Genomic DNA, 24,545 nt, shown 5'->3' on the forward strand with positions numbered 1-24,545 from the left:
GTCAAGATGCGGACATTGTCACTGCACGTATGCATTTGCAAGTTGTCATCAAGTCATTTAAGCTATCTATGCAACTGTATATAGCTGTCCTATAGCTGACCTTTCACGCCTGTCAATCACTTCCAGCATTATGCTTGAGTGGGGTATATCCCATCGCAAAATCCAATTTACAGCTTGGCCAGGACGGCGTCAGCGCCAGAGACCTACGAAGTGTTAGTTGACGAACATCCAAACCAATGATTCCACTTACGGTGACCTGTCCAGGGTTGGACTCGTTCTCGGCGTAGGAGACGGTGCCGTCCTTCTCGACGACCATGGCCCAGCGGCCGTTGCGGTCACCCATACCAGCAGCCCAGCCGTGGTTCTTCGAGAAGAAGGTCTTGGTGTCGGAGAGGAAGAGCTAAGACCGTCAGTCATGTCCATGCCATTGGCTAGTGTCCACCTACGATGTCGTTACGGCCGACAACCTTGTTGGCCTTGCCCCAAGCGTTCATGACCCAAGCATCGTTGCTGGCGATGACGACAACGAGGTCGACGCCCTTGCTCTTGAGCTCGTCGAACTTCTGGATGTAAGGAGGAAGGTGGTAGGCCTGGCAGCCGGGAGTGAAGGCACCTGCATAGATTGTAAGCAATGGGCCGTCAATGGTAGAATTAGTTACATACCAGGGACGCTGACGATGACGACCTTCTTGTCCTTGAACTCCTTGTCGGCGTCGTACTCCTGGGGACGACCGCAGACGGTGAGGTCCTCCTCAACGATGGGAGCCCACCTGTCAAGCTGTCAGTAATCTGAATTGTTGGGAGCTTGAATGTGAGGTGAGCTTGAACTTACTCGAACTTGACGCCGCTAGGGAACTTGTCGCCGGTCTTGAGAGGAGCCATTGTGTATGGGATTGGGTTGTAGAGTGTTTGTTGGTTGAAGGTGTTGATTGAGGTGTTGATTGAAGTTGAAGGTTGTAGACGTGATGACTTGTCAAGATGTTGGAGGAGAGTTGGTGGTTTTGAGCACCTTGGAGGAGGGGCACGGAGGGGCACGGCGTTGGCGGGGCAGCTCGGAGCTCAGGGCATCACGTCATTGGACATGGAATGATTTGGAATTCCCCCTGTTTGCCTGATTAGTGAAAGCTTCCTCTGTTTTCGGCCACGCCTGGCCTTTCACACTTTGTAAACATCGGACGACTCGGATTACGACGCACCCGATATCCGACTACAATCCTACAGGCACGGACGCGTCTACAGCTCGAAGATGGCCCAAGAGCCATCTACGTGGTAAGTTTGTCATGATTGGAATCTAGACAATCGAACCATTGCGGGGCGCTATTCGATGTTCCGAGGCCATCAACATCGCTCTTCGTCCCATGCGCCTGGAAGCCGGATCACTCTAAGTCCGATCAATATTAGAGTTATCTATAAGTAACACCCTCACCGTCAACAGCGAGACAAGTAGGGATACAATCAGATGGAATGCCTTTCAAGCCTGAGTCTGGGCTTGAATGAAAACGTCATAAACGCAACAACTACAAACATCTTTAGATTCCTTTTCTAATTGTACAAGTGTCATTATCCAGGTGATCGCTTGGCGTTGACAGACTATTTGCGCCAAGTACCAACAATCCTACGCAAAGAAATCTGTCAGTTAGGTGACGTTATTAAAGTCCCTACCCTAATGAAGATCGAAACGACTTCTGCATGTGAATCCCAGTTGTACCACCCCCTGAGACCATAACTGTTTAATCCACGTCAGCTTCATCACCCATGACCTTCAAAGAAACAGATACGGTGATCGTAAGGCTTAGCTGTAGCGCTTATGTAGTTCCCGTTTAAGCCCCACATCGTACCTTGGCTGCTTGGCATACCCCTTAACCATCCAACACGCCGGTATGCTATTGTCTTTTGTACAAGATGCGCTCCGTCGCAAATATATCGTAGGAGCTTTGGCCATTGTGACGACGCTATGGCTACTGTACACTTTCCACACACCACCTCCGATCATAGATGTCAAGTACGGCCGTGTCAAGGACCTCCAGGCCGACTCCCACTTTGCCATTGCCACGTTCCTAAGTGGACAGAAGGATGCCGACCCAGAGGCTGCAGACTACTACTTTGACGCCGTACGCGTCTTGACGTATCAGCTTGTCCACGACGAAAAAACAAGGATTCGCAACAAGAAGCATGTCAGCTTCATAGTGCTGGTCACCAAGGATGTCCCACTTCAGAAGCAACAACAACTAGGAAAAGAAGGCGCTCTAGTCGTCCCCGTCGATGACATTCCCTTGAATTGGTGGATTTCGACTGGAGTCACCAGATGGAAAGACCAATTCACCAAACTCCGCCTCTTCCAAATGGTCGAATTTTCACGAATCCTTTTCATCGACGCGGACACGTTCCTAACCGGGCCACTGGACGAAATCTTTGATGAGCCATTCACGGTGCGGCAACCAGTGCGCACCAAGTTCGAACTGGAGCACCAGCTGAAAGGCGATGAAGCGCCGCTGCCGGCCTCGTACGTCTTCTGCGCGCGCTCCGACAACGCCCTAACCGGCGAGCGCGAGCACCCCTTCCCGCCGGCCAAAACGTCCATCTTTAGCGCGGGCTTTTGGCTCGCTGCGCCCTCGCTCGAGCTCTTCGACGTGTTTGTGAGCGTCATGCAGCATTACCGCCGCTTCGACCCGCATACCATGGAGCAGAGCCTTCTCAACTACGTCTTCCGCCGTGAGGGCGCCATGCCTTGGACCGAGCTGGATTACCGCTGGAGCGCGACGTGGCCGAGCGAAAAGGATCTTGATGGTGGAGTCGTTAGCTTGCATGAGAAGCTGGGCATGACAGGACCGGAGAAGTTGAAGAAAATGTGGTATGATAAATGGAGCGATATGGATACATTTTATAAGTCGAGGCCTGTTGAGGAAGAATTTAAGATGCCGAGCAAGTCGGATATCATGTAGATGGTTGATGTAATCAATATTGGATAGAATGAATAGATATCTGCTTTCAGCATTGTATTACGAGTCATGGCCTTGTATGTCATCGCGCCAGCGGGGCAGCATCACAGGCAGGTCAAAGTGGGGTTTCGCCCTTACATCAGCGATCAAAACTACTACCCATCGCATTTATCCACAAGTCAAGACCTAGACGCTCATCAAATACAGACTCTAACCCAATTTGACAATGTCACTGGCACCACCCTACACAGCCGAGACGGCAAATGCCAAGGTCAAGAAAGCCCAAGACTTGTGGAATACGCAGTACGTCGTCACTATTCATTCTCGAGCAAATGCTCACTATGCACTAGAAACCCTGCCAACGTCTGCAAAGCTTACACCGAAGACTCCGTCTGGCGTAACCGTTCCACCTTCCTCAAAGGCCACGACCAAATCACCGACTTTTTGACCAAGAAGTGGGAGAAGGAAAAGAATTACCGCCTCCGAAAGGAATTGGTATGTTCTAGCTCCCTTCATTCTTTCCCTTCCTTCCCTTTCTTCCCCAATGCCGCGACCCTCTCCATTTCCCAGCTGATGGTCGTAGTTCGCATTCACCGACAACAAAATCGCAGTGCAATTCTGGTACGAATACCAAGATGCGCATGATGGTATGAAGTGGAAGCGCTGTTACGGACTCGAAGACTGGACGTTTGCGGCGGACGGGCGCATGTGTAAGCGGCAGATGAGTGGGAATGACGTCGAGCTCAAGGAGGGCGAACGCTGGTTCGCAGGCGATGTGGACGTGAATGCGGTCCAAATTGGTGAGGAGCATTGGTGATTGCTCGGTCGACGTTGGATGCAGCGGCACTCTGAGATAACACTCTGAGTTCGGATAATCGTGGATGTAGTCTTGAATTGACTCCTGAACGCCGGCTATGCAGGGGTATCTCATAAAGTGCCTGTCGAACCTCCCTATGAGAGGTTGTCTACCATAGAAGGCTTCATCTACGCAGGGGGCGTGTCATGTACGACGACAAGTAGGAACTTGGCATCTGAGGATAGTCAGCGCAAGCTCACGGCCCTACGGAAGTAGACATACCAGGTACAATGACCAGCTCGTTCTTCTTGGTCCTCAATCTGAGAAGCTTGACCTCATCCTCATCCTCCAAGTTCTTAGCCAGCTCCCCCGCGGCTGCCACGAACCCATGCACCATGCGCGCGACATCCTCGGCGCTGTGGATACCGCTCTCCCTTCGGCCGTTGGTAAAAGGGGCATCGTTCTCACCGGAGGCCGGCAGCGTGGTGTTTGGGTTCGCGGAAGTATTCTCGGAGATCAAGCCGGAGGATTGGACAATGGCGCCGTCTTCGCGCGACAATAAGAGGGTGCTCTGTACGCCGGGCTTCTGGCTCAGGCGGGTGAGGAGCTGGAGGGTCTCGGAGGGCTGCGCTGGTCAGCATGGCGCATGTGGTATTGGAATAAGCCCTGGCTTACCGCTGCAATCTGCGTCATCTTAACGAGTGAATTTAGGAGAAGCGACTTGAGAGGTATTGACTTGTTGCGTGTTGACAGCGGAGTTGCGCGTGGAAGATGACGGTGGGCTTGGCGTGGGAGCGGGCGCCTTTCCTTATGTGTAGCTAGCGCACGCTTAACTAAAGATGCGCTGCCGATCACGTGTGGCGACGATAGCGTTGAGATCTTTTCCGGGTTGTAGCTTTTGATCGTGGTTTGTGGAGTTGTGTATTTCAGTGGGATGGGTTCATAGTTGTTGTCGTAGCGGACATCACCATATCAGATGTGGTTTGTTTATGTATGTTTGCTCTGCCGCAATGGTATTGCGCAGCTATTAAATTTTAACTTAAGATATCAAATACTTGAACAGGTTTTTGTGAGGTTGCGCGCAGCATCTCGCTTGGGCTGGATGTGTTTATTACCGCTTGCTGACAGTCAATATCACTAGACAGAATGCGATCTGGGTTTAAATATTACTTTACGTTTAAGTCTACCTACAGTATTTCCTGTGTTAGCACTAATGCAAGCTCCATAATATCTGAGGCCTTGCTTCATAGAGTTAATATACTGCAATTTTAGTGAGCCTATATGCGTTTTTAGCTATCAGCATAAAAATTGAATCTAGATGCATGTATTTTCTGCACAACAAACCCTTGCATCAGTGCTATTGCATACAACAGCAGAATATTCCTCGCGTTAGATTCTTCTATTGCCATATTCGCTTGCTTCATCTTTCAGCGCGCGCATCCTTTTTCCACGCTACATCTCCTTCCAAATCCATAATCCCGCCCTTCCATCCACACCTCCCCCATCCCCATACCCAACATAGTACCTACCGCTTACCACAGTTCCCCCTTCCATTCCATAGGCCCTATCCACAGCCAAGCAAAAAATAAATAAAAAACAAAAAAAATAATGAATAGATGTTCAGTTAAAGAGACGGCCCGAAACCTTTAACCAAACAGACGCGCAAAAGGCAAAATGAAACGACAACGACAGGACTCGAACCTGTGCTCCCGAAGGAAATAGATTTCTAGTCTATCGCTATAACCACTCAGCCACGTTGCCATTGATGTATAAATTTTGCGCATTGTTAAATATGTACCTTAAATTTAATAGGACTTATCCGAGCTGAACAACACCTTACTGATTAACATCGGACTTGATGGGTTTGGCTTGGGGAAGTTAATATTTCAGTATGCATACGTGCACTATCGCGCTCTCATAGCGGGCACGCTTCATCTTATGCGATAGGCGTGAGGATGGATTGCGCAGTCGCAGACGCATACAATCACTATTTCAGCTTTACTCAAGCTCAACGAGCGGGTAGATATTTGTTTGCGGTCATAAAGATATTTTGAAGGGAAAACCAGTGTTTCTAAGTGCTTTGTCCTAGTCCAAAAGGCCCCAGTGTCGTTTCATTTTAACTATTTGGTCCGCCCCTTGATCATGCATTGAGTGAATACTGCTATACCCACCGCGTACTCTTTGCGTAGTTATGATAGTTTGTAATACTACGGCTGGTAGTTACTAGGTAGTTGTAGAAAGTAAGGGAATACGAGGGTAAAAGAATATTCGAGAAAGGATAACAGTACAGATAAACAAGAGCACGCAAGCATTCAAAGGGATATAAGAATACAGATATATAAGAGCACGAAGGTAGTCCGTAGGAATACAAGAGCATAGAGATGAAAGGGTAGAAGGTTAAGTCATATACCTACGCAATCATGTTTCATGAGTAAGGGTCGAAGAAGTTAAAAAAGGATAAGCAAGTTATTCACAACTGTCAAGCACATGTACACGCTCTAAGATTCCCAAGTATGTGTTCATTTGCGGCCGTTAAAGTCCAAGGGAGTAGCTGCTTCTCGTTGCTATAACCAAGAAAACCCAACCCATTTTGATGCATTCTCCTCCCGCAAATTGAATGAATGAAAAAGGAAAGAAAGCCAAAGAGTGCAAGCAAATCTATGAAAGCCGGGTCTGAAAGCCATTCGCCATGAGTTCACTTCCCCAAGGAAGTGTTGATCAATTTTCTAGCCCGGAAGGATGTCGAAAAATCCAGAACGATGGCAAAGAGCGAGTTTCCTAGGTTTGTCAGTTGACGCTTTTGGGCACAGAACAAAAGAAAACATACTATTCGTTCAAATGCCTCTTTCTTTCCCGATGCCTCTTGAACAACCTCATGGCGTGTTCAATGCTCAAGTCATCGTCGTCGATATCGTGGGCTCTTTTGTTCCCAGAAGTCGACGGGGCAGGGACCCAGACACCCGATATGCTGGGGGGAAACCAGGCAGGTCCTTGAACGTGTCTATGATCCGTCGGAAACTGGTCCGGACCGCGTTTTCGTCAGTCTCAAGTTTCACCTGGAACGGGGGATTCGAGATGGCAGCCAATCTCTCGTTCAGACGCGGGAGTATGACGCATTTCCAGGCTTTGTGGGCGACGACTTGGATTGTTGCCAACATGAAAGGCCCCATGTAATCATCGTCCCTGTTCTTTTCCAATGCAATTACATCGCCCAGCGGACCGTAGAAGGACCCGTAGACGTCGTCTGTGATCCTGTCCTCCTAGTAATTCATAGCTCTGGTCGTGTTCAAGTCTTTGTAGTAGAGACCGTTGGCGGGTATCAACTCGTAGATCGCAAAGTCGTCCGTAGTGGGTATTGGATTGAAGTCCTCGACCTTCTGGATTAACTCATCCATCTTCTTTTTCCAATTCTTCACGACAACGCCCAATCTTTCTTTTCCGATTGATTTATTTCCATTGTAGTTGTCGACGGTCCACTTCTTAGCGCGAGCCGTCCTCAACTCACTCAAGTAGGCTTTCTTGGCAGCGGTGAAGGTGTCCTTGAGGTGCTGGAGGTATGGTTCGCGTGTTTAGCCTTGTGCAGGCGGCGATTGCTGGTTGTTCCTGCCTAGGGCCACACGAAGCGAATCGAAAGCCACAGCATGCATCCATGCCATGTAATTGTCGTGAGTGACATTTGAAGCGACCTGGAGCGATGTCAACGCCTTCATTGGCCATCAAAAAAGAGATCCTGAGAATGTATACATACCCAGTTCAGAAACCATGAATCACTGAAGTCTTCTGCTGGTTTGCCCGGAATACCAATGATACCGTTCTGGAGCCTCGACCCCAGAGTAGTAAGCTTCGCAACTAGTTCCTTGAACACCCTACTATCATCCTTGAATTTATTGTTCGTGCAGATGCGAACAATGGGTTTAGTTATCTGGTGTTCGATGAAGAAATAAACCTTGGCGTATCTGTTTATGGCTGCGTCGTCGGCGAGCTCGTAGTCGATTGTGTCCCCATTCAAAGGTACTCCGGTTTCTGGGGCCAGCTTCACTTCGGAATGTCCAAATCGCTTCCGGTCGGAGACCCAATGATCCGGCAATGGAATTGGTAGGACCGGCGGAGGAGGCCGAACAAGCGGGTAGTGTGCCGCCATGGCGTGCTCTGCTTCATTCAGTCAGTATTACAAGCTCTTGTTCTGATCCATGAAGGGTTGTTGTATGTAAGATCTTGGTGGGGTTGGGTGAGGTTGGGTGAGGGACAAGCACATACTAGCGAGGAGCAAGAGGTTAGTAGTTCGGCGCTGCTGAAGATGTCCTCTTCTTCTCGTGTGTGAGGGGCGGTGACATTCGACGGTTCAGCCAGCAAGGAGCGCGTCTGTGTCTGGGGTTGAGATGCGCAGGACAGCGGAGCCGGCGACGGCGCCGGTGCCGTTGAGGATGATTTAGGCGTAACTATCACTGAACTAAAGAACGAGGGCGTTAGAGCTTAAGTGGTGGTGGTGGAAAGGTACGAGATGGGGCGTGAAGAGTGAGAGAGAGTATGACTGATATGAGTAAGGCCTTGGTAGACCGGTGACGTGAGACTCAGGCAAAAGGATCGTTGTTGTTCATAAGATGAGTGTGAAGAGGAAAGCCGGCGAAGGTACAAACTCCAAAGACGGAGGCGGGTACTTACTGCGAGAGCGATGTCCAGTAGACGATGCAGTAAGGAAAGCCAGAGCCTGTGAACAGACTCTGGAGTTTTGGTGTGAGCCGGTCACCAGAGAATCGTTGACGGGAAGTCCGGTTGGTGAGGGAAGCCAGGGCCTGTAAACAGACCCTGAGGTTTTTGACGTGAGCACGTGGTCAACGAACTTGTTGATGGCAGTCTAGTTAGCGAGGGATATGATAAGGTCAGGCTGGTAAGGAAGGTAAGAGGTTGGAACGCGAAACCAACCTTTAACGTCGTCAATGGCCCGTGCACGATTGCCTACTATGGTTAGAGGGGGAGATACAACCTACATACCCATACGATCAGAGCAATGCGATTTACATCCGGACGGTAGTGAGGGAAATATCAACGTCTACTTTACTCTCATCTGCGCGCAATCCGTACAAACATCGCCGAAATTTGTTATAAATTTGGGCAGAAGACAAGTTAGTTATGTAGGACAGTGAAGGAAGTACTGACCTTTGATATGTTCCAGATCCGTAATATTCTACATACGGCTATAGCTCATGTTTCAAGCAAGGATAAATGACAGGTAGGACAGGAAGGTCTATATTTAACGAAAGATATCAAGCCATAAATCCTACCCCAACTTTTTATGTGTGCAATCCACAGCCGTCAATACAACACTACAAGCACACTACATCTCTGGAAAAACAAGTATAGAAAGACCGTTGATTCATGCAGTAACCAAAGCTGCGCTAGTCAATGAAGCTCTCGAGTATGTACTCTACGCTGCTATGCATTTTAAGCCGCCCAAAGCAAAGAGAGCTTTAAAGCTCACCCCAACCATCCTCACCATCCTCACTACCATCCACATATGGCGCAAGGCGCTCCTTGAGCTCCTCGAGCGTCAACTCCTCGTCCTCGGAGTCGGCCTCGGCGCCAGCCGTGTGTCTCGGAGGAATCAGCACGCTGCTGACGACCTGGATGACGCCATCCTTGGCGATGCCATCCTTGATAGACACGCGGTTAAAGCCGTTGATCTTGATCTCGATCAGGCCGAAGAAGCGCGCGACATCAACGCTGAGGCTGTGGCCCTCAAGCAGCGTGGGCAGGTCGACGTGGAAGTTACGGGGGTCACGGCGGTCCGCCTCGCCGGTAGCATCGTAGAAAGCGTCCGAGTAGAGCGTCTGGTTCGCGACGACGTGGTACTCGAGCAGCGCCTTGAGGTACTTCTGGCCGTGGCTGCTGAACAGGAAGCCCGTGATCCTGGACCCCAACTTGTGGAAAGCAAAGTTGGACGGAGCGAAGAAGGTACCTCCGGCATGGCCGGTGGTGTTCAGTGTATCGAACAGTCCGGTCTTGGTCAGGCCGAGCTCAAGCGTAGAGAACTCGGCTGGCAGGTAGGTGAGGATCGATAGTGTCTTGGGAGGAGGAGCAAGGAGCGAGTCAATGCCGTGGATGACGCCGTTGGTGCCGAACTACAAAATTAGCTTTGCCTTAATACCAGAATCGTTCAACTTACAATGTCAACAGCGACAACGCGGGCGTAGTGGTTGATAGTCAAACCCTTAAGATGAAGGTTGACGCTCACACGTTGGGCAAGCGGCTCCTTGCCGAGCTCGGCCTCCCTGTGCAGCGTGGGGATGGTGTAAGTGTGCAGCACGCGACCAGCAGGGTAAAAGTCAGACGAGATGTGGTAATTCAACAGTTCCCTGATAAACTCCTTGCTCGGCTTGGGAGCATCCTTGGGAACCTTGTCAAAGGCCGCGTTGGTCGGCGCAAAAACAGTGTAGTTGGCAGCAGTGCCATTGAGAAGCTGAACCAAATCCCCGTGCTCTTCAATGAGCTCCGTGAGCTTTGTGGTGTACTTGGACTTAGAGATCAGCTGCCAAACTGTCTCGTTTGGCTCGTGGTGGTGATGGGGGTGGTGCCCCGGCTTGTCGTGATCGGGATCATGAGGGTGGTCAGGATCATGAGGGTGGTGAGGAGGGTGTTCGGGTCCCTCGAGCCCGTGTGGGAAGGAATCCCGGAGCCATGCCTCGACGTCCCAGCCGATAGACTGGGCCTTTTCGTTCACCGCATCCTCGGCCTTGGAGGCGCTGGAGAGAGCGTCATCGACAGAGTGCTCTGCGGTATCGAGGGCGTCGGTGACGGCACCTTCCACGGAGCCCTTGAGCTTGTGGAAAGCATCCTTAGCGCCATGCAGCGGAAGCTCCGGAACGTATTGACCAGTCTTGCCCCGGGGCCTAGACTGGATGGCAATGTCGTTCCAAGCGTGTTGCTCGGGTATGACAAAAGCCGAGCCGAGAGCAGCAAGCGGGAGTAGGCCAGTGAACTTCATTTTGGGATGGAGGGAAGCAAAGTTGTCCAAACGGAATCGAAGGATGGGAAGGGGGGGATTATATCGTATGACAGGTGGCTGAGCAAAGTCGATGACGACGGGTAACAGGCGGCTGTCAAGCGTCGGCGGTTGCGGAAGCACTCAAGATTCCCGTGCAAGGGAGGAGACAACACAACATCCAATGGAAGCATCTTATTTATTATTCTCCGGCTGACGACGCTCTGACGCTTGGATTCCGCCAAGCCGGTAGACGTGGTGAGGCAACCCCGCTCGCAGATGTCGCGACCGAATACGAGTGCGAGTTCGATTACGGAAGGCGGCGGATGATGGACGGCGTGGCGGGCTAGGCAGCAAACGCCCCGGGTATCAAGTGAGAGGAAAGGTCTGTTTGACGGCCTTGTAGATTGTAACGAATTGAAGTGGAACAACTGTTGACGGACAAAAAAGCTGGCACGGCTGCGGGAGCTTGCGCCAAATGGACGGGAGCTGTCGTGGAGCTATGGCCACCAGCATGCGCGATGACGACATGGACTTGGTAAACAAGCTTTACCAAGCTTCCGTGGGATCGAGCCTTCCCGTTGCCCAGACCGGGGTTTTGTTGATGCTATTCACGGTCATCCAAGGGGGCTTAAGGTTGTACGTAAGACCGTACGTAGGGCTCCTTCTCAATGCCTGTTTTCAGCGCCCGGCACCAATTGCTTATAAGCAATTGCTCCTGTTCTGCCTCTACCTTCAATCCGCACCCTCAACATACTCACATCTATCCATCATGTCTCTCGCAAGCCACGTCGACCCGGATGAGCTCTTGAAGAAGTTCCACGACCAGCCCCCGCACCGTCGCGGCATTCACACCAACCAAGCCATCTCCCACAACACTCCGTACTCCAGCCGCTATGCCGCTGCTACCGAACTGTCCAAGTTCAAGATTCCCCATGATGGAGCTCCCGCAGATGCTGTTCACCAGCTCCTGAAGGATGAGTAAGTGCCGTCCAGCATTCACTGTCCAGCATCAAGCAACATTCACTGACCAATCAGGCTTGATCTCGATGGTCGCCCCAACCTCAATCTTGCCTCCTTTGTGGGCACCTACATGGAGGAGCAGGCTGAGAAGCTGATGATTGAGAACCTGTCCAAGAACATGTCGGATGCAGACGAATACCCGGCAATGATGGACATGCATGCTCGTTGCGTCTCCATCCTGGCCCACCTTTGGGGCGTGCAAAAGGGCGAAAAGGCCATTGGCTCTGCTACAACTGGCTCTTCAGAGGCCATTCACCTCGGTGGTTTGGCCATGAAGAGGCGTTGGCAGGAGAAGCGTACGGCTGAGGGCAAGGATACCTCCAAGCCCAACATCATCATGGGCGCCAACGCACAGGTTGCGCTGGAGAAGTTTGCCCGCTACTTCGAAGTCGAGGCCCGCATTCTGCCGGTTAGCGAGAAGAGCAGGTACAGGCTTGACCCGGAGCTCGTCAAGGACAACATTGATGAGAACACCATTGGTGTTTTTGTCATCCTCGGAAGCACCTACACTGGCCACTATGAGCCGGTAGAGGAGATTTCCAAAATCCTAGACGACTACGAGGCCAAGACAGGCGTCGACATTCCCATTCACGTCGATGGCGCTTCTGGTGCCTTCATCGCCCCTTTTACGCATGCCCAGGTTGGCGGACCCAAGTGGTAAGAACCTTTTAACAACTTTTATTTCACAACTAACGACCCCAGGAACTTCGAACTTCCCCGCGTCAAGTCGATCAACGTCTCGGGCCACAAGTTTGGTCTCGTATATGCTGGCGTTGGTTGGATCATCTGGCGTGATGAGTCGTATCTGCCAAAGCATCTCGTCTTTGAGCTGCACTACCTTGGTGGTACCGAAGAGTCCTACACTCTTAACTTCTCGCGTCCTGGTGCGCAGGTCATTGCTCAGTACTACAATCTGATCCACCTCGGCTTTACCGGTTATCGGAATATTATGGAGAACGCCCTTGCCAACGCCAGGTTGCTGTCCCGTGCACTAGAAGCCACCGGCTGGTATGAATGTGTCTCAGACATCCACCGGAAGAAGGGAGACTTCCATTACAGAGAGGGCGAGCCGCCTTACGAGGAGGGAGAGAACAGCGCAGCTTACAACGCGGGTCTTCCCGTAGTTGCGTTCACGTTGAGTAAGAAGTTTAGGGAGAAGTTCCCTCACGTCAAGCAGGTTTCGATCTCGAACCTGCTGCGGGCGAAGCAGTACATCATCCCGAGTAAGTTTATTCCAAGCCATCCAGCAACCAATACTAACAACTCCAGACTACCCTCTACCTCCCAACGAAGAAGGCACCGAGATCTTGCGCGTCGTGGTCCGCGAGTCCATGTCCATGGACCTGCTGGACCGTCTCATCAGCGACATCTGCGCCGTGACTGAAGGCATCATGGAGAGCGACCAGATTGACCTGGCAGCCTGGCAGCCTGGTCATTCGAGCATTGAGAAGAAGCACTCTAGCCAAGGTGTCGGTTCCCAGGATAAGCACAAGGCGCGGCGCCCGATGCATCACGGTGTGCACCGGAGCGTGTGTTAAGCACTAGCAAGTCCTGGACCGATTTATGAAGTAGTGTGGGCACGGATAGGTTAACCATCCTATCAGTAATAGGCACCAAAATTAATGCGTTATGACTTCTTATACATTTTATATGACTATCCAGTGCTAATGCGATGATATTCGCACTCCACATATGTCAAGCCATTGAGACTCACCAGCTCATGTATTTCGTAGTCAATGCTGCAACGATTTCGTTCCGCAACAGTCCATCTAATGTCCATTTAAGGGTCTTCACACCAGCAGTTTCCCTTTTTGGTTAACGATAAAACTGAACTCACTGCCCACACTATCCTCCGGCTACTGTGGTTCAACCAAATTTTGAACTACTCTGTATGAATCGTATTCGCTAGTTTGCTTCACAGTAAAGTACACGTAGACCTTTGTTATGCAATAAGTGTGATGCATTTCGTAATGGCTTTCTGCTTTTCCACGACGCAAGGTTGCATTAGGCAGCACAATTTGAATATGCATGCACTGCTGCCTTACTTTCCTTGCACAATAGGAAGCACAGATCGGACGGCACTTTACTGCAGCCTGAAAACAAGCCGAGGCATGTGATGGATCCCGGGCAACTGGCCACATATTGCTTCAACCAGCGTCACGCGCCCACTCGTTGTTCCAGAACAGCACGCGTTGCTCCCCGCAACGGGTCCTCAACGCGCCTCACATCCTACAATGATGATAGTGGCGGTGGAGGTGGCGGTGTGATTTGCTGGGAGATGGCGAAGGCGCGCCGGCTTTGAAACGCTGGGAGAGCTCCCCCTGGATGAGTGGGCACTGGAGCTGATCACGATCGGACGGGATGAATTGATGTCATTTTGAATGGAATAGCGAAATGTCGATAGGTTGATGCTCTAGGCTTTGGGTGGAATGGCGGGGTCACGCCCCCCGCGGGGCCAATGACGTAGCGCGACCGCGTCCGATCTCGCACCGCCACATGTGAGATCGAGCAGTGCATCCAGCGTCTCCACGAGCCGCAACGCGCGCCGGACGCCCTCGCACGGTGGGTCCTCCAGAGGCGCAAAGCAGGATCCAGACTTCAAACATGGGATTGTGGCCGAAAGCGCAGTGCACGGCATCGAGGAATCAGGGGAAATGACGGCATGATGTCCTCACGCCCGCAGGGCACAAGCCACAATTGGCGGGGCAGTCATCATCATGATTGCGCTAACCGCTCCCGCCCCCGGATGAGGAAGGCCCATTGTGAGCTCGCGGGACCTCCTTCTGCTTCCTTCCATGACGTAGCGGCTCTCTCGTCGCCTCTACATAAAGCCCGCCCGTCGCCATTCAACTTCTCTCCATCATCAAGCAAACACTCACAACTCCTCTACTTCCAACAACAACAACTCTTCTCTACACTTTCAACCCACACAACCTCAATCAACATGTCTGACCTCGGCCGCAAGTCTGTTGGTGACCAGCTCCAGGAGAAGGTCACTCCCGACTCCCAGAAGTCGACTCTCGACCAGGCTAAGGAGGGTGTCTCTGGTGTCGCCGACCGGTAAGCTCATCACTTACTACTCTCATCTGCTGGCCATTCACTAACAAACCTTTCAGCGCCGCCGGTGCCGTCCAGCCCAACGACCAGAAGTCCACCACCCAGCAGCTGTCCGACAGCACCCGTTCCGGCTCCGACAACGCCTCCCAGCAGAGCAAGGGCATCGTTCAGTCCGCCTCCGAGACCCTCGGCAACGCCGCTCAGGCTGTCTCCGACACCCTCCAGGGCAAGAAATAGATTGCTCCACGACACGATCAACCACAACAACCTTTGAGCGCTCTAGACCTGCGAGGATAGACGTGGATAATGGGTTTTGATGGGAAATGACGGTTACGAAACTGTACTTTTATACCCTACAAGGATGAATGAAGCCTAAACGGCTTAATTGAACAACCTTTATTTCCACTTTGTGATATGTGATGCTTCGTTTGTCCAGACATGATTTAAGTTCTGATTGTTGTTCTTACCTGCATCGCCACAACCCCCACTGACACTAAGGTATCCGTCCGCGATCGACCCGGAGGATCAAAAGCGGAGCGTGCATCATTTGAGGACCATCATGGTGCAAACACCGATCACAAGAGGAAGAATAATAGTACAAAATGAGTACCTTGAGTACACGATACATAACGCAAATTCCAACCACCTGGTTCAGCGTGCGCACGTTCAAATCTCTCAACCAAAGGAGTTTAGCCAAGGTAACACTTTCTTGCAGTCACCCACTCATCATGTGCGCAGTCGCTACACCATGGATGTACGTTCCACAATCTTTCACTGCCCCTTCCGCCGTGCGCCAATACAACAACCAATGTTTACGAAGTCCATCTCTTCTCGCCATGCATTCCGATGACACGCGCCAAGGAATATCAACGACCTCGTAAACGACGCGGAACGATCCATGAATGATACTTGGAGACGAATAAATTTTCTACGCATCCCTTGCTCAAGGTGTATTCTTAGCACTCCAATCACACAACAAGCTCAGGAGAACAGGCTGTCTTTCCTCCCGTGCTTCAGGATATCAGCACCTGGCATCGCCTCCGCAGGCGCGTTTTTCTGCCCGAAATTGTGCTGCTCCTTCGCTGTCCAAGAGAAACCTCGTTGCCGAGGCTGCTGCTCCTGCCCTTTTTCTCCCCGCGACAGGGTGAAGATGAACAGGAAGATATGCATCGAGATGAAGAGCGCGGACTTGAGAACAAGCGCTTGGAACGAGGAGAGCAAATTGAGGAACCCGGCGGTATCGTTGTCGCCGTATACGAGTTGCATCGCGGACGGCTCCGGCGAGAAGACGTGTCGCGCGAAGGTCATCGTGTGCGGAGGCTCGGGTGAAAAAATGGTGAATTGGATCGATCGGCGGACTGTGTCGAGTAGCAAAGGAGGCCTTCCACGGCTCGTACTTGCTGGATGTCCGAAGGAAGAAAGGACAAGAAATAAGCAGCACAAAGCAACCAGCACAGCAAGCACGCGGTCTTAAACCTCTCTCTCACCTCCGAAACCGCATCATCAACCCACCGATCAACCCGCCGTTGTCGCCGCCATCTCCACCGCATCGTACATCCTGACTGTACACCACGACAAAGCCAGGCAGCCTGCATACGCCTTCTCCGCCAAGGCATGACAGGAAGCATGACAAACGCCCAACTACGTCATCCCCCTACCCACACGCACACACACGCACACCCCTATCTCGCCGCAATGGCGGGGAACCCGCGCGCATGCAGGACATGCCGTCCAAGATAGGAGTCGGTCCCGGCGCGGCCGAGCCGAGCGGGGCCGACCACTTTGCCCTCGATAAGGCAGTCGACTGCGACGCCGCGCGGCGGCGCTCGGCTGGCTGGTTGGCGTGTTGGTTGGGCGTGCGGCGCTGGATGCGGTTGGCTGGATGGTAGGAGTGAGGCGCGCCGAGACGGGAGGGCGCGGTGCGTTGTGCGAGAGGGGATTGGGGGCGGAGGGATATAGGTCGAGGCTGTCCATTCTGACTGCTTGCTCTGGCTGTGAGTGCTGCTTGCGCCATGTCACCCTTTGTTCTCGTTGTTTGTTATGAGCACGCAAATCGGTACGGGGTTGATGTTTTCATTCCGGTTGCGATAACCGATGACTTGGTTGGATGGTCGATACGAACGAACTCTGCTGCCTATAGAAAGGAAGAACGCGCCCGACACCCGAGCCTACAGCCCCTTGTCCACGGCGAACAACATACGGTCTTTGCTTTCGACACCTACTACACAGCATCTGTACTGTCCGAAGTTGTCGTTGGAAGATACGGGACCGCCACTTCGCCTATTACTTCCTACTCGATTCCTGCTGATACTCTACCCCGCTTTTCAAACTACCATCTGCTCCGAACCAACTCTTGGGACATTGCAACAGCACCAATCCTCGTCGAAAGAAATACTGGGTAGCGGAGACCGAACGATCCATCTACTTCGCAACAGGCTCTTCGTCAATCTCACAAGCCAAGACTGGAAATGAGTGCGATGTGGACACTTCAAGAGGATATGACCAGATCAGCTGAACTCGTGGCCGGTTGCAAAGCGGATGCCTTCGCATAGCAGACACCATTCGTCGTCCGTGTCCAACAAAGCTATCGTACGCTTGCGCATCCGAGACCAACACTGGCCATATGCTTGGATAGCAACACGACCATGTGCCGGAATGGAATGGCTCAGACCGGACCTCGTAGGATGACCATGCAGTTGCACTGGCAAACCCATCGCTTAGGTTGGAGGCTTTACCAACAAGGCAGAACAATCATCTGGGTTACAACATCAAACTGCCGATACATCATGCAGATGCAAATTGGCTCTGCAACTCTCCAGCCTCCCAACTAAAGGCCCATGGTATCGAGCTGTCTCCGCCCACATCTAGCGTGCCGGGACTCCACTGATTATCCGGCTGCGTCAAAAAGTCCTGGATGAACGGATCATCCAGTGGAGCACTACTCGGCGGTGACGGTCCGGCTGCTCCCCTCAAAAACTGTTGTGGATCTATCACAGTCGTCGGGCTAATCTGGTCGCTCTGTGGAGACTGCTTGAAGCTTGATGTCGAGGACAGACGCGGATCAATTTTGGAGTCATGGTCCAGTGACCTGTTTGGTGGCGTCGTTGCCGTCATGGAACTGCTCTGGCTGTCCCCGCACATGTCATCCAGATCCTTCTGTAGCAGGACAAGGCGTTCACAGTACTCGCTGGCCGGCAGGTTTCCATCATCGGCCATGGTCTGCAAAAGGCTCCATGCCAGGTCAATACTCTCTTTGTCCGACTCGCTGGGATACAGGATATTGGCCATGAGGAGTACAATCGTCGAAGAAAAAATGTAATGGGCGTCAAAATATCCAAAAGTGGCGATGGAGCCATCAATCCAGAGCTGGGCGAGTAACTTGTTGGATGAGCGAGCGGCATGAATGCAGGCTTCGCTGAGAGCAGTGGTCATGGGAGACAAAGGCTTCGCAGTGCTGGGAGACGCGACGGTACCATGAGTTGGCCGGACATGGTATTTGAAGACGTAAAGAAGGATTGGGCGGGTCGCAAGGACAACGCACTAAACTGGTAAGTTTAAGTCGCTGACGGTTAACAGGGACCATACCTGGTTAAAATGCAACCGCAAAGAAGCCACCGACCGAGTACGGTAAGGTGGCGATGCTTTAGGATCCAATCGTAAACAATCCGGCAGCATCGCGTCCCATTCCTTCAGGCTGTTCAAGATCTTATGCATGTTCCTTACGAAAGTGGTCTCTTGATCCTTGTTTGGAATACAGTAGATCAAGTTCAATATCTGTCCCGTTATTTGTGCGAGTTTGATATTGGCGACCAACTGCTCCGCCCCCACAAACTCTTCGCGCTGTTCAAGAGTTAGACCATCTACCGATGGAAATGGAGCGTCAATATCTTCGTCCCGAACCATAACTGGATGTCCAAGTTTAGAACTCGTAAGACGATCAAAGGTGTAAACGGTCCACCATACGCGCCGCCGGTTCTCAATCTCAACCGGGCTCGTACTAGAATCGAAAGTGATGTTCCGGTGCAAGCCAAGCGTCAAGCTCAATCGAAGAGCAAGTCCTGCGTAGGTATAGGCCGTATTCTTTCTGTTCAACGCATGAGAGTAAAATGACTGCCGAATCAATATTAGCTCTCCTATTGGCGCAGACGATCAACTTACCATCACCAATAGCGTCTCGATGTATTCCACATCCGCCTCCTCATGCAAGTCTTGAAACAGAGACATGGCCTGCAAGAAGAAAGCAATGCCTGGCACCATCCTCCGGTTTCCAGACACGGACGCCTTCTTCGAATACAGCTCTCCGAGGGCAAAGACTACAAACAACCTGCACAGAAACACAGGGTCGTCATGTGTCTGCGCACTATACGTCTCCTCGAGCCTTTTCATGAAACTCTTACGCTGAATTAGGTGGTAGTCCGAACCAGTGAACCTCAGCACGACCTGCACCAACATTCGCGCATACGTCTTGTTCGGCAGCTGGAACTCGGTATTGGCAATGCGCAACAAGCCCCTATGCTTGTAGCAAACCATACGCCTGGGCTGTGATATCGTATCACCGCCCTTGACATAGTAGCGTAGCCTGGTTCCAAAAGCCGAACATGCTGCCCCGCCGATATAGAGAGGTTTGCCTGACGCGCGCTCATATGGTGCCGGACGGCTGTGTTCTTCCAGAAGAGGGTTGACAACATCAACATTGGCAACGTCGACCTCGCTGTCGCCGTCAAAAATGTCTTGCTTATTGTCTTCCGGAGACACTTGGCCCGGAGAGGTACCAATGGTCGAAGAGGGAGTGGTACACTTCAAGGAAGCATTCTCCTCTTCAAGCTTCTTCAGATAACTGTGAGTCGTCAGGCCAGTCCGAATACCAGCGCAGGTTTGGTGCCCTACCTCTCTGAGATGACAACCTTCCGATCTCGGACCGGGTAGACGCACTGGGTGGAGTTGTTGGACTTTCTACAGCTCCGACATGGCGTCTCACCCGAGCACTTGATCTTGTGGGAATGACACCTGTGGCAGCTGGAATGGGCGGTACACGTCAGCCCGGGTGGTCAATGGGACATATGAGGGGCAAACGCACGCGACATAGCTTCTCCGCAGCTTCTTGGAGGCCGGCTCTTGGACGGCATCGTCGATGGAGGAGACGCTGGCGCGCTTCTCGGCGGTGATGGTAGCGGTGCAACTCATAGTCCTGCGCGTCGCCATGGCCATAGCTGCTGGTGTATATGGAGGCAATGGCGGGACGGGAATTCATGTTTAAAGCAGCAGGCGGAAGCCGCCCGCCGCACCCATGACTTCTCCGCATGCCGGCGAACATGGCGGGAGGCGGTGATAGGGCGGCGATAGCCCAGGTTGGCAGAGCGTTGCCGAAGAAGATACGACTTTATCCGTGTGGGCGCATCAGCTAAATGCTTAGCGTAAGGCCACCCGCAGAGCCGTGACGCGCGGGCTCCAATCGCAGCGCGCCCATGTGTCAGACCAAACTTCACGACTCACCCTCCCCTCGACTTCTCCCCGCGCGTCCGCATGCCTGACTTGGTCGCAATGACGATATCTCTCCCGCCTGAAGATCTATCTGGCCGAAGGCGCACGCCTGCTGTGCCGCAAACTCCAGGAGCCGCATCGCGAACGTCGGGTAGTGCTCGTAGTCGTCCTACTCCGTACTGGCTCCACAGATACCAAGATGCATATCCGACTATCAGGCACATTGGAGCCCCCACGACCCACCATCCGAGGCTCCGGGTACGAGCCGACACGCAGGATAGTAATAAGGCATCGTCCTAAAGGTAGGAGTAGAAGTTCAACCTTTTCTCGACAAAAACTCTCCAAGCTCATGTTTCTGCACCATCGCTGTGTAACGACGAATATTTCCGAGAGTCGTCCTGATTCGCAACGGCAAAGCTTCCATTTGGCTGGACGTTCCCCACCAAGATTAAACCCCTGCGCTTTCTTCCAACTTCTTGGACCCCCGTCTTCCCATCTGTGAGCGGAACATGGATGGGAGACGCACGGAAAGAACCACGCACAGTTACAATCATGGATTATGCGTTCCGCGTGGTCTGCAACAGTTTGCAGATCCGTCTTGCACAGAACAGCCAGAGACGCTGATTCATTGGTTCTTGCCCCAGAGGACTACGCAAGCACATACAAACACTCGCCAGGAACCAGGAACGATGGAGGGGCCATATGGTGTTGATAAGATATCAAGCACAAGCTTGTTTTGCCTACGTGACTCATTTCATCAGGAATTATGACACTTCAAGAGCCTGGATTTGTCGCCGACTGTGGGGTGACCCCTGTGAGAGCGATAGCGAGTTTTAGATAAACGCCCACCGCCAGGCCGCAAAGCAAGGAATTTATACATATCAACGGGGTTACTTTCCTTCCTTTCCCCGCCACCGATAAGATTGAACGCACGATGACTTTAGATGTGCGTTCTACCAACACTGACCTACTGATATATAGCGCAAAGAGAGACTTCTCTAACACTTCAATTTGCAAGCAGCTCCACTCGCACTCTCGCTTAGTCGCCAGTGAAAGGTTCCTTCGTCATCATTGTTTGATAAAAAATTGAACTTGCGGTTGTCATTGTCAGCACATCACTTTGTCTCAGGCTCTCAGCTAGTTAATTAATACCAGCTTCCAATTGATGCTAGTAGCTCTACAATAACTCAACTATAGCGTCTTAATCAGCCCCAATTGTCTGGTTGTTGCCTAGCTGATGCAATGCAAGATTACAGTGAGAAGATATCTTGTGAACAGTAGGTTTAGCGGCAATGGCCTGCTAGTCTAACTAATTAAGCAGGTTTCACTACAGGGTATGATGCAAAGTTCGAGGTGTGTTGTTCCTTTCACTGACAGTCGCTGATGGTTTGGTAACTGGGAGGCTCTGGACTTCCATCCTACAACACTGGAGCACGCAGTTCTCTTCCAGAATCCTGGACAATCCGGTGACAGTTCAGAGAAGTGAACAGTATAAGTGACAAAAATATCCCGTCTTCTCCCCTCACGGTATGGAAGTGTGGAACCCAGCTGATACAATGTAAACAAGGAGGGGCAATCTTAAGTAGTCTGCTATCCGTCGGAGTCCTCTTTCGTAACGATGGCAACTGCCAGAGCATGACCTGAAACACGTATTGGTCTCGACTTACCTTCTTACTCGTTACAGATGATGAGATGACAGAACGATGAAGAGCAAATGAGCGACATCGGCCTTGACGTTATTTTCGGTGGTGCCACCGAACGATATTCGGTGAAATTAAGGTCCAAACGCAGTGGTTTATGGCATGAGTTCAGTACCATTCGCTTTAGAATGCCACTTTGAACACTAACAGCCACTTTAGTTGCCCATTGAAGCTTGTGTTCTGAAATGACTGCTTGTATGTAGGTGGTTCAAACTTTGTACAGTCAAAGACCTTGAAGCTGGGCGCCAATGGCTTGGATCCGTATACCTGAACATGGCATGATGTTTAACCGGCTAAAGGCGGTTTTCCCAGGCAATTGAGGCGTCACTTATTTAGAGCTAACCGGAACTTTCGGAAAAAGAAAGCCGCATGTAGGTGTGTTTGCGGACGAAGACAGTTCCTATTGATATCCTTCTTTCATTTGAATGAATTCATAAGTTTAAACAAATCTAAAACTCAATTAAGCTCAGTAAAACGTACTGTCATTTCATGAAGAATTATAGATAGCATTTGTTTTGAATACTTCTACCACGGTCAAACTCATCCATGTAAGATTGTTGCGAGAGCTCTTAGGCCACACACCGGACCATCTTGCTAAAACGCTCGTGCTCCGCCCAAGTTCCTACATGTTAGACCATTACTGAGCACAACCTAACGCTCAGTAGTGCGACATTACGGCTGAAGCCGAATTCATGCGGTTCGGTTCGGTTCGGTCCGGACATGGCCAACGACATCAACATCACGCAGACCAATTCACAGCAGGCTATCTCCGGCAAGTCAGCACCGCACGTTGCCGTCAAGGAAGAACGCCACAGGGAGTCACAACCCATAAATCCAGACCGGGAAGCGGCATCAAGGTGCAAGTGGACCCCCGAGCTAAAGCACGGTGCTCGGGCGGGGAGAACAGTGCGCAGAAAAAAATTATGGGGATTTGGCTCACGCCGTCAGCCGGGCGAGGGACGGGAGCCAGCATAAGAAGATGGCGGGCTCCCTCGAATTCCTCAGTCTTCAAAACCTTTCCCCCCACCCCCGAGAACCAGCAGGATTTTTTGAGCCGTTCGCGTCGTGCTCATCAACATACCGTCATCCGCTCCCTTGAACAACCGCGAATAGCCGCCTACAGCCACAAATGGGTTCCCTGCCGATACCGGAGTCGCGCTTCGCGGCGCTCGAGGAGGAGCCCATGGACGAGGCCTTCTTGATCATGCGCGACTTTGCCCTGGACGCGACACCTGGCAAGGTCAGCCTGGGCGCGGGCGTCTACCGCGACAATGACGCCAAGCCGTGGATCTTGCCGTCTGTGAGAAAGGTGCGTTGAGAAGATGTGCCCCTCCATCATGGTCTCTTTTCCAATTGAGGCGTGTCTGGACATTTTGGACTGACAATGGTTGTTCCCAGGCCGAAGAGCGCATCCTCGCCGACCCCACGGTCGACCACGAATACCCGCCCATGAGCGGCTTCCCGCCGTTTGTGGCGCACGCGCAAGCGCTCGTCTTCGGCGAGGAGACGCCGGTGCTGGCGCCGCGCATCGCGTCGGTCCAAACCATCTCGGGCACGGGAGCATGCCACGTGGGCGCGCGCTTCCTGACGGACACGCTCGGAGCCAAGCGCGTGTGGTTCCCGGACCCGACGTGGGGCAACCACCATCTGATTTGGACCATGGCGGCCGGGCACGTCGAGCAGAAGCTGCACCCCTACTACAACCCCAAGACGCGCTCGCTGGACTTTGAGGGCATGATGGCGACGCTGCGCGCCGAGGGCCAGAAGGGCGACATCATCGTGTTGCACGCCTGCGCGCACAACCCCACCGGCCTCGACCCCACCAAGGAGCAGTGGCAGCAGATTGCCGACGTGTGCGAGGACAAGGGCATCTTCCCCTTCTTCGACTCGGCCTACCAGGGCTTCGCCTCGGGCGACCTCGACCGCGACGCCTGGGCCATCCGCCACTTTGCCTCGCGCGGCCTCGAAATCGCCGTCGCCCAGTCCTTCTCCAAGAACTTTGGCCTGTACGGCCAGCGCGTCGGCGCCTTCCACCTGCTCCTCTCCAAGCCCGAGGCCCAGCCCAACACCCTCAGCCAGATCGTCCGCGTCATCCGCGGCGAGATCTCCGTCTGCCCCCTGTACGGCGCCCGCGTCGTCGCCGCCATCCTGAGCGACAAGCAGCTGCGCAACGAGTGGCTCGACGACTTGCGCACCATGTCGGAGCGCCTCAAGGAGATGCGCCAGGCCCTGTACTCGGAGCTCCAGAAGAGGGGCACCCCCGGCACCTGGGAGCACATTGTCGACCAGATCGGCATGTTCTCCTACACCGGCCTCAATGCCGAGCAGGCCCGCATCCTCCGTGACGACCACCACATCTACATGATGAAGACTGGCCGCGCTTCGATTGCCGGCCTCAACACCACCAACGTCGAGTCCGTTGGTGCGGCCATTGACGCCGTCGTCAGGGCTGCCGGCAGCTCTTAGGACCTCCATAGCATTTCCTTGCTATTTTGCATGACCAGTCCGCCAGTCCAGCTCCTTGGATTTCTCAAGGTTTAGGCGGCTATTTTTTTTTTTTTTTTTTTTTT

The 24,545-nt window shown here is 52.4% G+C and overlaps 11 protein-coding genes and 1 non-coding gene across 12 annotated transcripts; 5 read left to right on the plus strand and 7 right to left on the minus strand.

The window, feature by feature from the left end:
• Positions 1-105: 105 nt before the first annotated feature.
• K452DRAFT_292238 (uncharacterized protein) lies at positions 106-935 on the minus strand. Its single transcript, XM_033541331.1, has 5 exons — positions 833-935; positions 664-770; positions 447-613; positions 251-400; positions 106-203 (listed from the first exon to the last, which is right to left on the minus strand). Exons 1-5 carry the CDS (start codon positions 880-882, stop codon positions 168-170), a joined length of 510 nt encoding a protein of 169 aa, XP_033392366.1. The 5' UTR covers positions 883-935; the 3' UTR covers positions 106-167.
• Positions 936-1,456: 521 nt separating this feature from the next.
• On the plus strand, positions 1,457-2,993 carry K452DRAFT_292240 (glycosyltransferase family 8 protein). Its single transcript, XM_033541332.1, has one exon. The coding sequence runs from the start codon at positions 1,881-1,883 to the stop codon at positions 2,940-2,942; it is 1,062 nt and encodes a 353-aa protein (XP_033392367.1). The 5' UTR covers positions 1,457-1,880; the 3' UTR covers positions 2,943-2,993.
• A 103-nt stretch (positions 2,994-3,096) lies between these two features.
• Positions 3,097-4,099, plus strand: K452DRAFT_292241 (uncharacterized protein). The gene is made up of 4 exons (XM_033541333.1): positions 3,097-3,242; positions 3,290-3,434; positions 3,523-3,970; positions 4,018-4,099. Exons 1-3 carry the CDS (start codon positions 3,166-3,168, stop codon positions 3,754-3,756), a joined length of 456 nt encoding a protein of 151 aa, XP_033392368.1. The 5' UTR covers positions 3,097-3,165; the 3' UTR covers positions 3,757-3,970; positions 4,018-4,099.
• Positions 3,924-4,428, minus strand: K452DRAFT_302595 (uncharacterized protein; the record flags this gene model as incomplete). Its single annotated transcript, XM_033542614.1, has 3 exons — positions 3,924-3,970; positions 4,018-4,360; positions 4,411-4,428. 3 exons carry the CDS (start codon positions 4,426-4,428, stop codon positions 3,924-3,926), a joined length of 408 nt encoding a protein of 135 aa, XP_033392369.1.
• Positions 4,429-5,415: 987 nt separating this feature from the next.
• Positions 5,416-5,496, minus strand: K452DRAFT_t155. The gene has a single exon. It is a non-coding gene; the product is annotated as a tRNA-Ser (tRNA).
• A 1,499-nt stretch (positions 5,497-6,995) lies between these two features.
• Positions 6,996-7,876, minus strand: K452DRAFT_313020 (uncharacterized protein; the record flags this gene model as incomplete). Its single annotated transcript, XM_033543615.1, has 2 exons — positions 6,996-7,283; positions 7,484-7,876. The coding sequence occupies 2 exons, from the start codon at positions 7,874-7,876 to the stop codon at positions 6,996-6,998; spliced, it is 681 nt and encodes a 226-aa protein (XP_033392370.1).
• Positions 7,877-8,901: 1,025 nt separating this feature from the next.
• Positions 8,902-10,921, minus strand: K452DRAFT_362411 (uncharacterized protein). Its single transcript, XM_033546497.1, has 2 exons — positions 9,899-10,921; positions 8,902-9,854 (listed from the first exon to the last, which is right to left on the minus strand). The coding sequence occupies exons 1-2, from the start codon at positions 10,715-10,717 to the stop codon at positions 9,204-9,206; spliced, it is 1,470 nt and encodes a 489-aa protein (XP_033392371.1). The 5' UTR covers positions 10,718-10,921; the 3' UTR covers positions 8,902-9,203.
• Positions 10,922-11,445: 524 nt separating this feature from the next.
• On the plus strand, positions 11,446-13,371 carry K452DRAFT_279719 (uncharacterized protein). Its single transcript, XM_033539428.1, has 4 exons — positions 11,446-11,695; positions 11,753-12,394; positions 12,440-12,960; positions 13,007-13,371. The coding sequence occupies exons 1-4, from the start codon at positions 11,487-11,489 to the stop codon at positions 13,273-13,275; spliced, it is 1,641 nt and encodes a 546-aa protein (XP_033392372.1). The 5' UTR covers positions 11,446-11,486; the 3' UTR covers positions 13,276-13,371.
• A 1,310-nt stretch (positions 13,372-14,681) lies between these two features.
• On the plus strand, positions 14,682-15,031 carry K452DRAFT_302598 (uncharacterized protein; the record flags this gene model as incomplete). Its single annotated transcript, XM_033542615.1, has 2 exons — positions 14,682-14,797; positions 14,854-15,031. 2 exons carry the CDS (start codon positions 14,682-14,684, stop codon positions 15,029-15,031), a joined length of 294 nt encoding a protein of 97 aa, XP_033392373.1.
• A 373-nt stretch (positions 15,032-15,404) lies between these two features.
• Positions 15,405-16,286, minus strand: K452DRAFT_292247 (uncharacterized protein). Its single transcript, XM_033541334.1, has one exon. The coding sequence runs from the start codon at positions 16,100-16,102 to the stop codon at positions 15,776-15,778; it is 327 nt and encodes a 108-aa protein (XP_033392374.1). The 5' UTR covers positions 16,103-16,286; the 3' UTR covers positions 15,405-15,775.
• A 1,292-nt stretch (positions 16,287-17,578) lies between these two features.
• Positions 17,579-20,002, minus strand: K452DRAFT_302600 (uncharacterized protein; the record flags this gene model as incomplete). Its single annotated transcript, XM_033542616.1, has 5 exons — positions 17,579-18,334; positions 18,380-18,904; positions 18,953-19,631; positions 19,682-19,801; positions 19,872-20,002. 5 exons carry the CDS (start codon positions 20,000-20,002, stop codon positions 17,579-17,581), a joined length of 2,211 nt encoding a protein of 736 aa, XP_033392375.1.
• Positions 20,003-23,208: 3,206 nt separating this feature from the next.
• On the plus strand, positions 23,209-24,545 carry K452DRAFT_292253 (uncharacterized protein). The gene has a single exon (XM_033541335.1). The coding sequence runs from the start codon at positions 23,425-23,427 to the stop codon at positions 24,439-24,441; it is 1,017 nt and encodes a 338-aa protein (XP_033392376.1). The 5' UTR covers positions 23,209-23,424; the 3' UTR covers positions 24,442-24,545.

This window comes from Aplosporella prunicola (genome assembly GCF_010093885.1).
Source record: "Aplosporella prunicola CBS 121167 unplaced genomic scaffold K452scaffold_42, whole genome shotgun sequence".
Classification (NCBI taxonomy): Eukaryota; Fungi; Ascomycota; class Dothideomycetes; order Botryosphaeriales; family Aplosporellaceae; genus Aplosporella; species Aplosporella prunicola.

Excerpts from the sequence above, each read along its gene's own strand:
- K452DRAFT_292238 (XM_033541331.1), bottom strand. The coding sequence starts at position 882 with ATGGCTCCTCTCAAGACCGGCGACAAGTTCCCTAGCGGCGTCAAGTTC. Across the intron at positions 771-832 it reads CCTAGCGGCGTCAAGTTCGA|GTGGGCTCCCATCGTTGAGG; the intron begins GTAAGTTCAAGC and ends ACAGCTTGACAG. Across the intron at positions 401-446 it reads TTGTCGGCCGTAACGACATC|CTCTTCCTCTCCGACACCAA; the intron begins GTAGGTGGACAC and ends TGACGGTCTTAG.
- K452DRAFT_292253 (XM_033541335.1), top strand. The coding sequence starts at position 23,425 with ATGAGCGGCTTCCCGCCGTTTGTGGCGCACGCGCAAGCGCTCGTCTTC.
- K452DRAFT_362411 (XM_033546497.1), bottom strand. The coding sequence starts at position 10,717 with ATGAAGTTCACTGGCCTACTCCCGCTTGCTGCTCTCGGCTCGGCTTTT. Across the intron at positions 9,855-9,898 it reads GCGTTGTCGCTGTTGACATT|TTCGGCACCAACGGCGTCAT; the intron begins GTAAGTTGAACG and ends CTAATTTTGTAG.
- K452DRAFT_292247 (XM_033541334.1), bottom strand. The coding sequence starts at position 16,102 with ATGACCTTCGCGCGACACGTCTTCTCGCCGGAGCCGTCCGCGATGCAA.
- K452DRAFT_292241 (XM_033541333.1), top strand. The coding sequence starts at position 3,166 with ATGTCACTGGCACCACCCTACACAGCCGAGACGGCAAATGCCAAGGTC. Across the intron at positions 3,243-3,289 it reads CAAGACTTGTGGAATACGCA|AAACCCTGCCAACGTCTGCA; the intron begins GTACGTCGTCAC and ends ACTATGCACTAG. Across the intron at positions 3,435-3,522 it reads ACCGCCTCCGAAAGGAATTG|TTCGCATTCACCGACAACAA; the intron begins GTATGTTCTAGC and ends TGATGGTCGTAG.
- K452DRAFT_292240 (XM_033541332.1), top strand. The coding sequence starts at position 1,881 with ATGCTATTGTCTTTTGTACAAGATGCGCTCCGTCGCAAATATATCGTA.
- K452DRAFT_279719 (XM_033539428.1), top strand. The coding sequence starts at position 11,487 with ATGTCTCTCGCAAGCCACGTCGACCCGGATGAGCTCTTGAAGAAGTTC. Across the intron at positions 11,696-11,752 it reads CACCAGCTCCTGAAGGATGA|GCTTGATCTCGATGGTCGCC; the intron begins GTAAGTGCCGTC and ends CTGACCAATCAG. Across the intron at positions 12,961-13,006 it reads GAAGCAGTACATCATCCCGA|ACTACCCTCTACCTCCCAAC; the intron begins GTAAGTTTATTC and ends TAACAACTCCAG.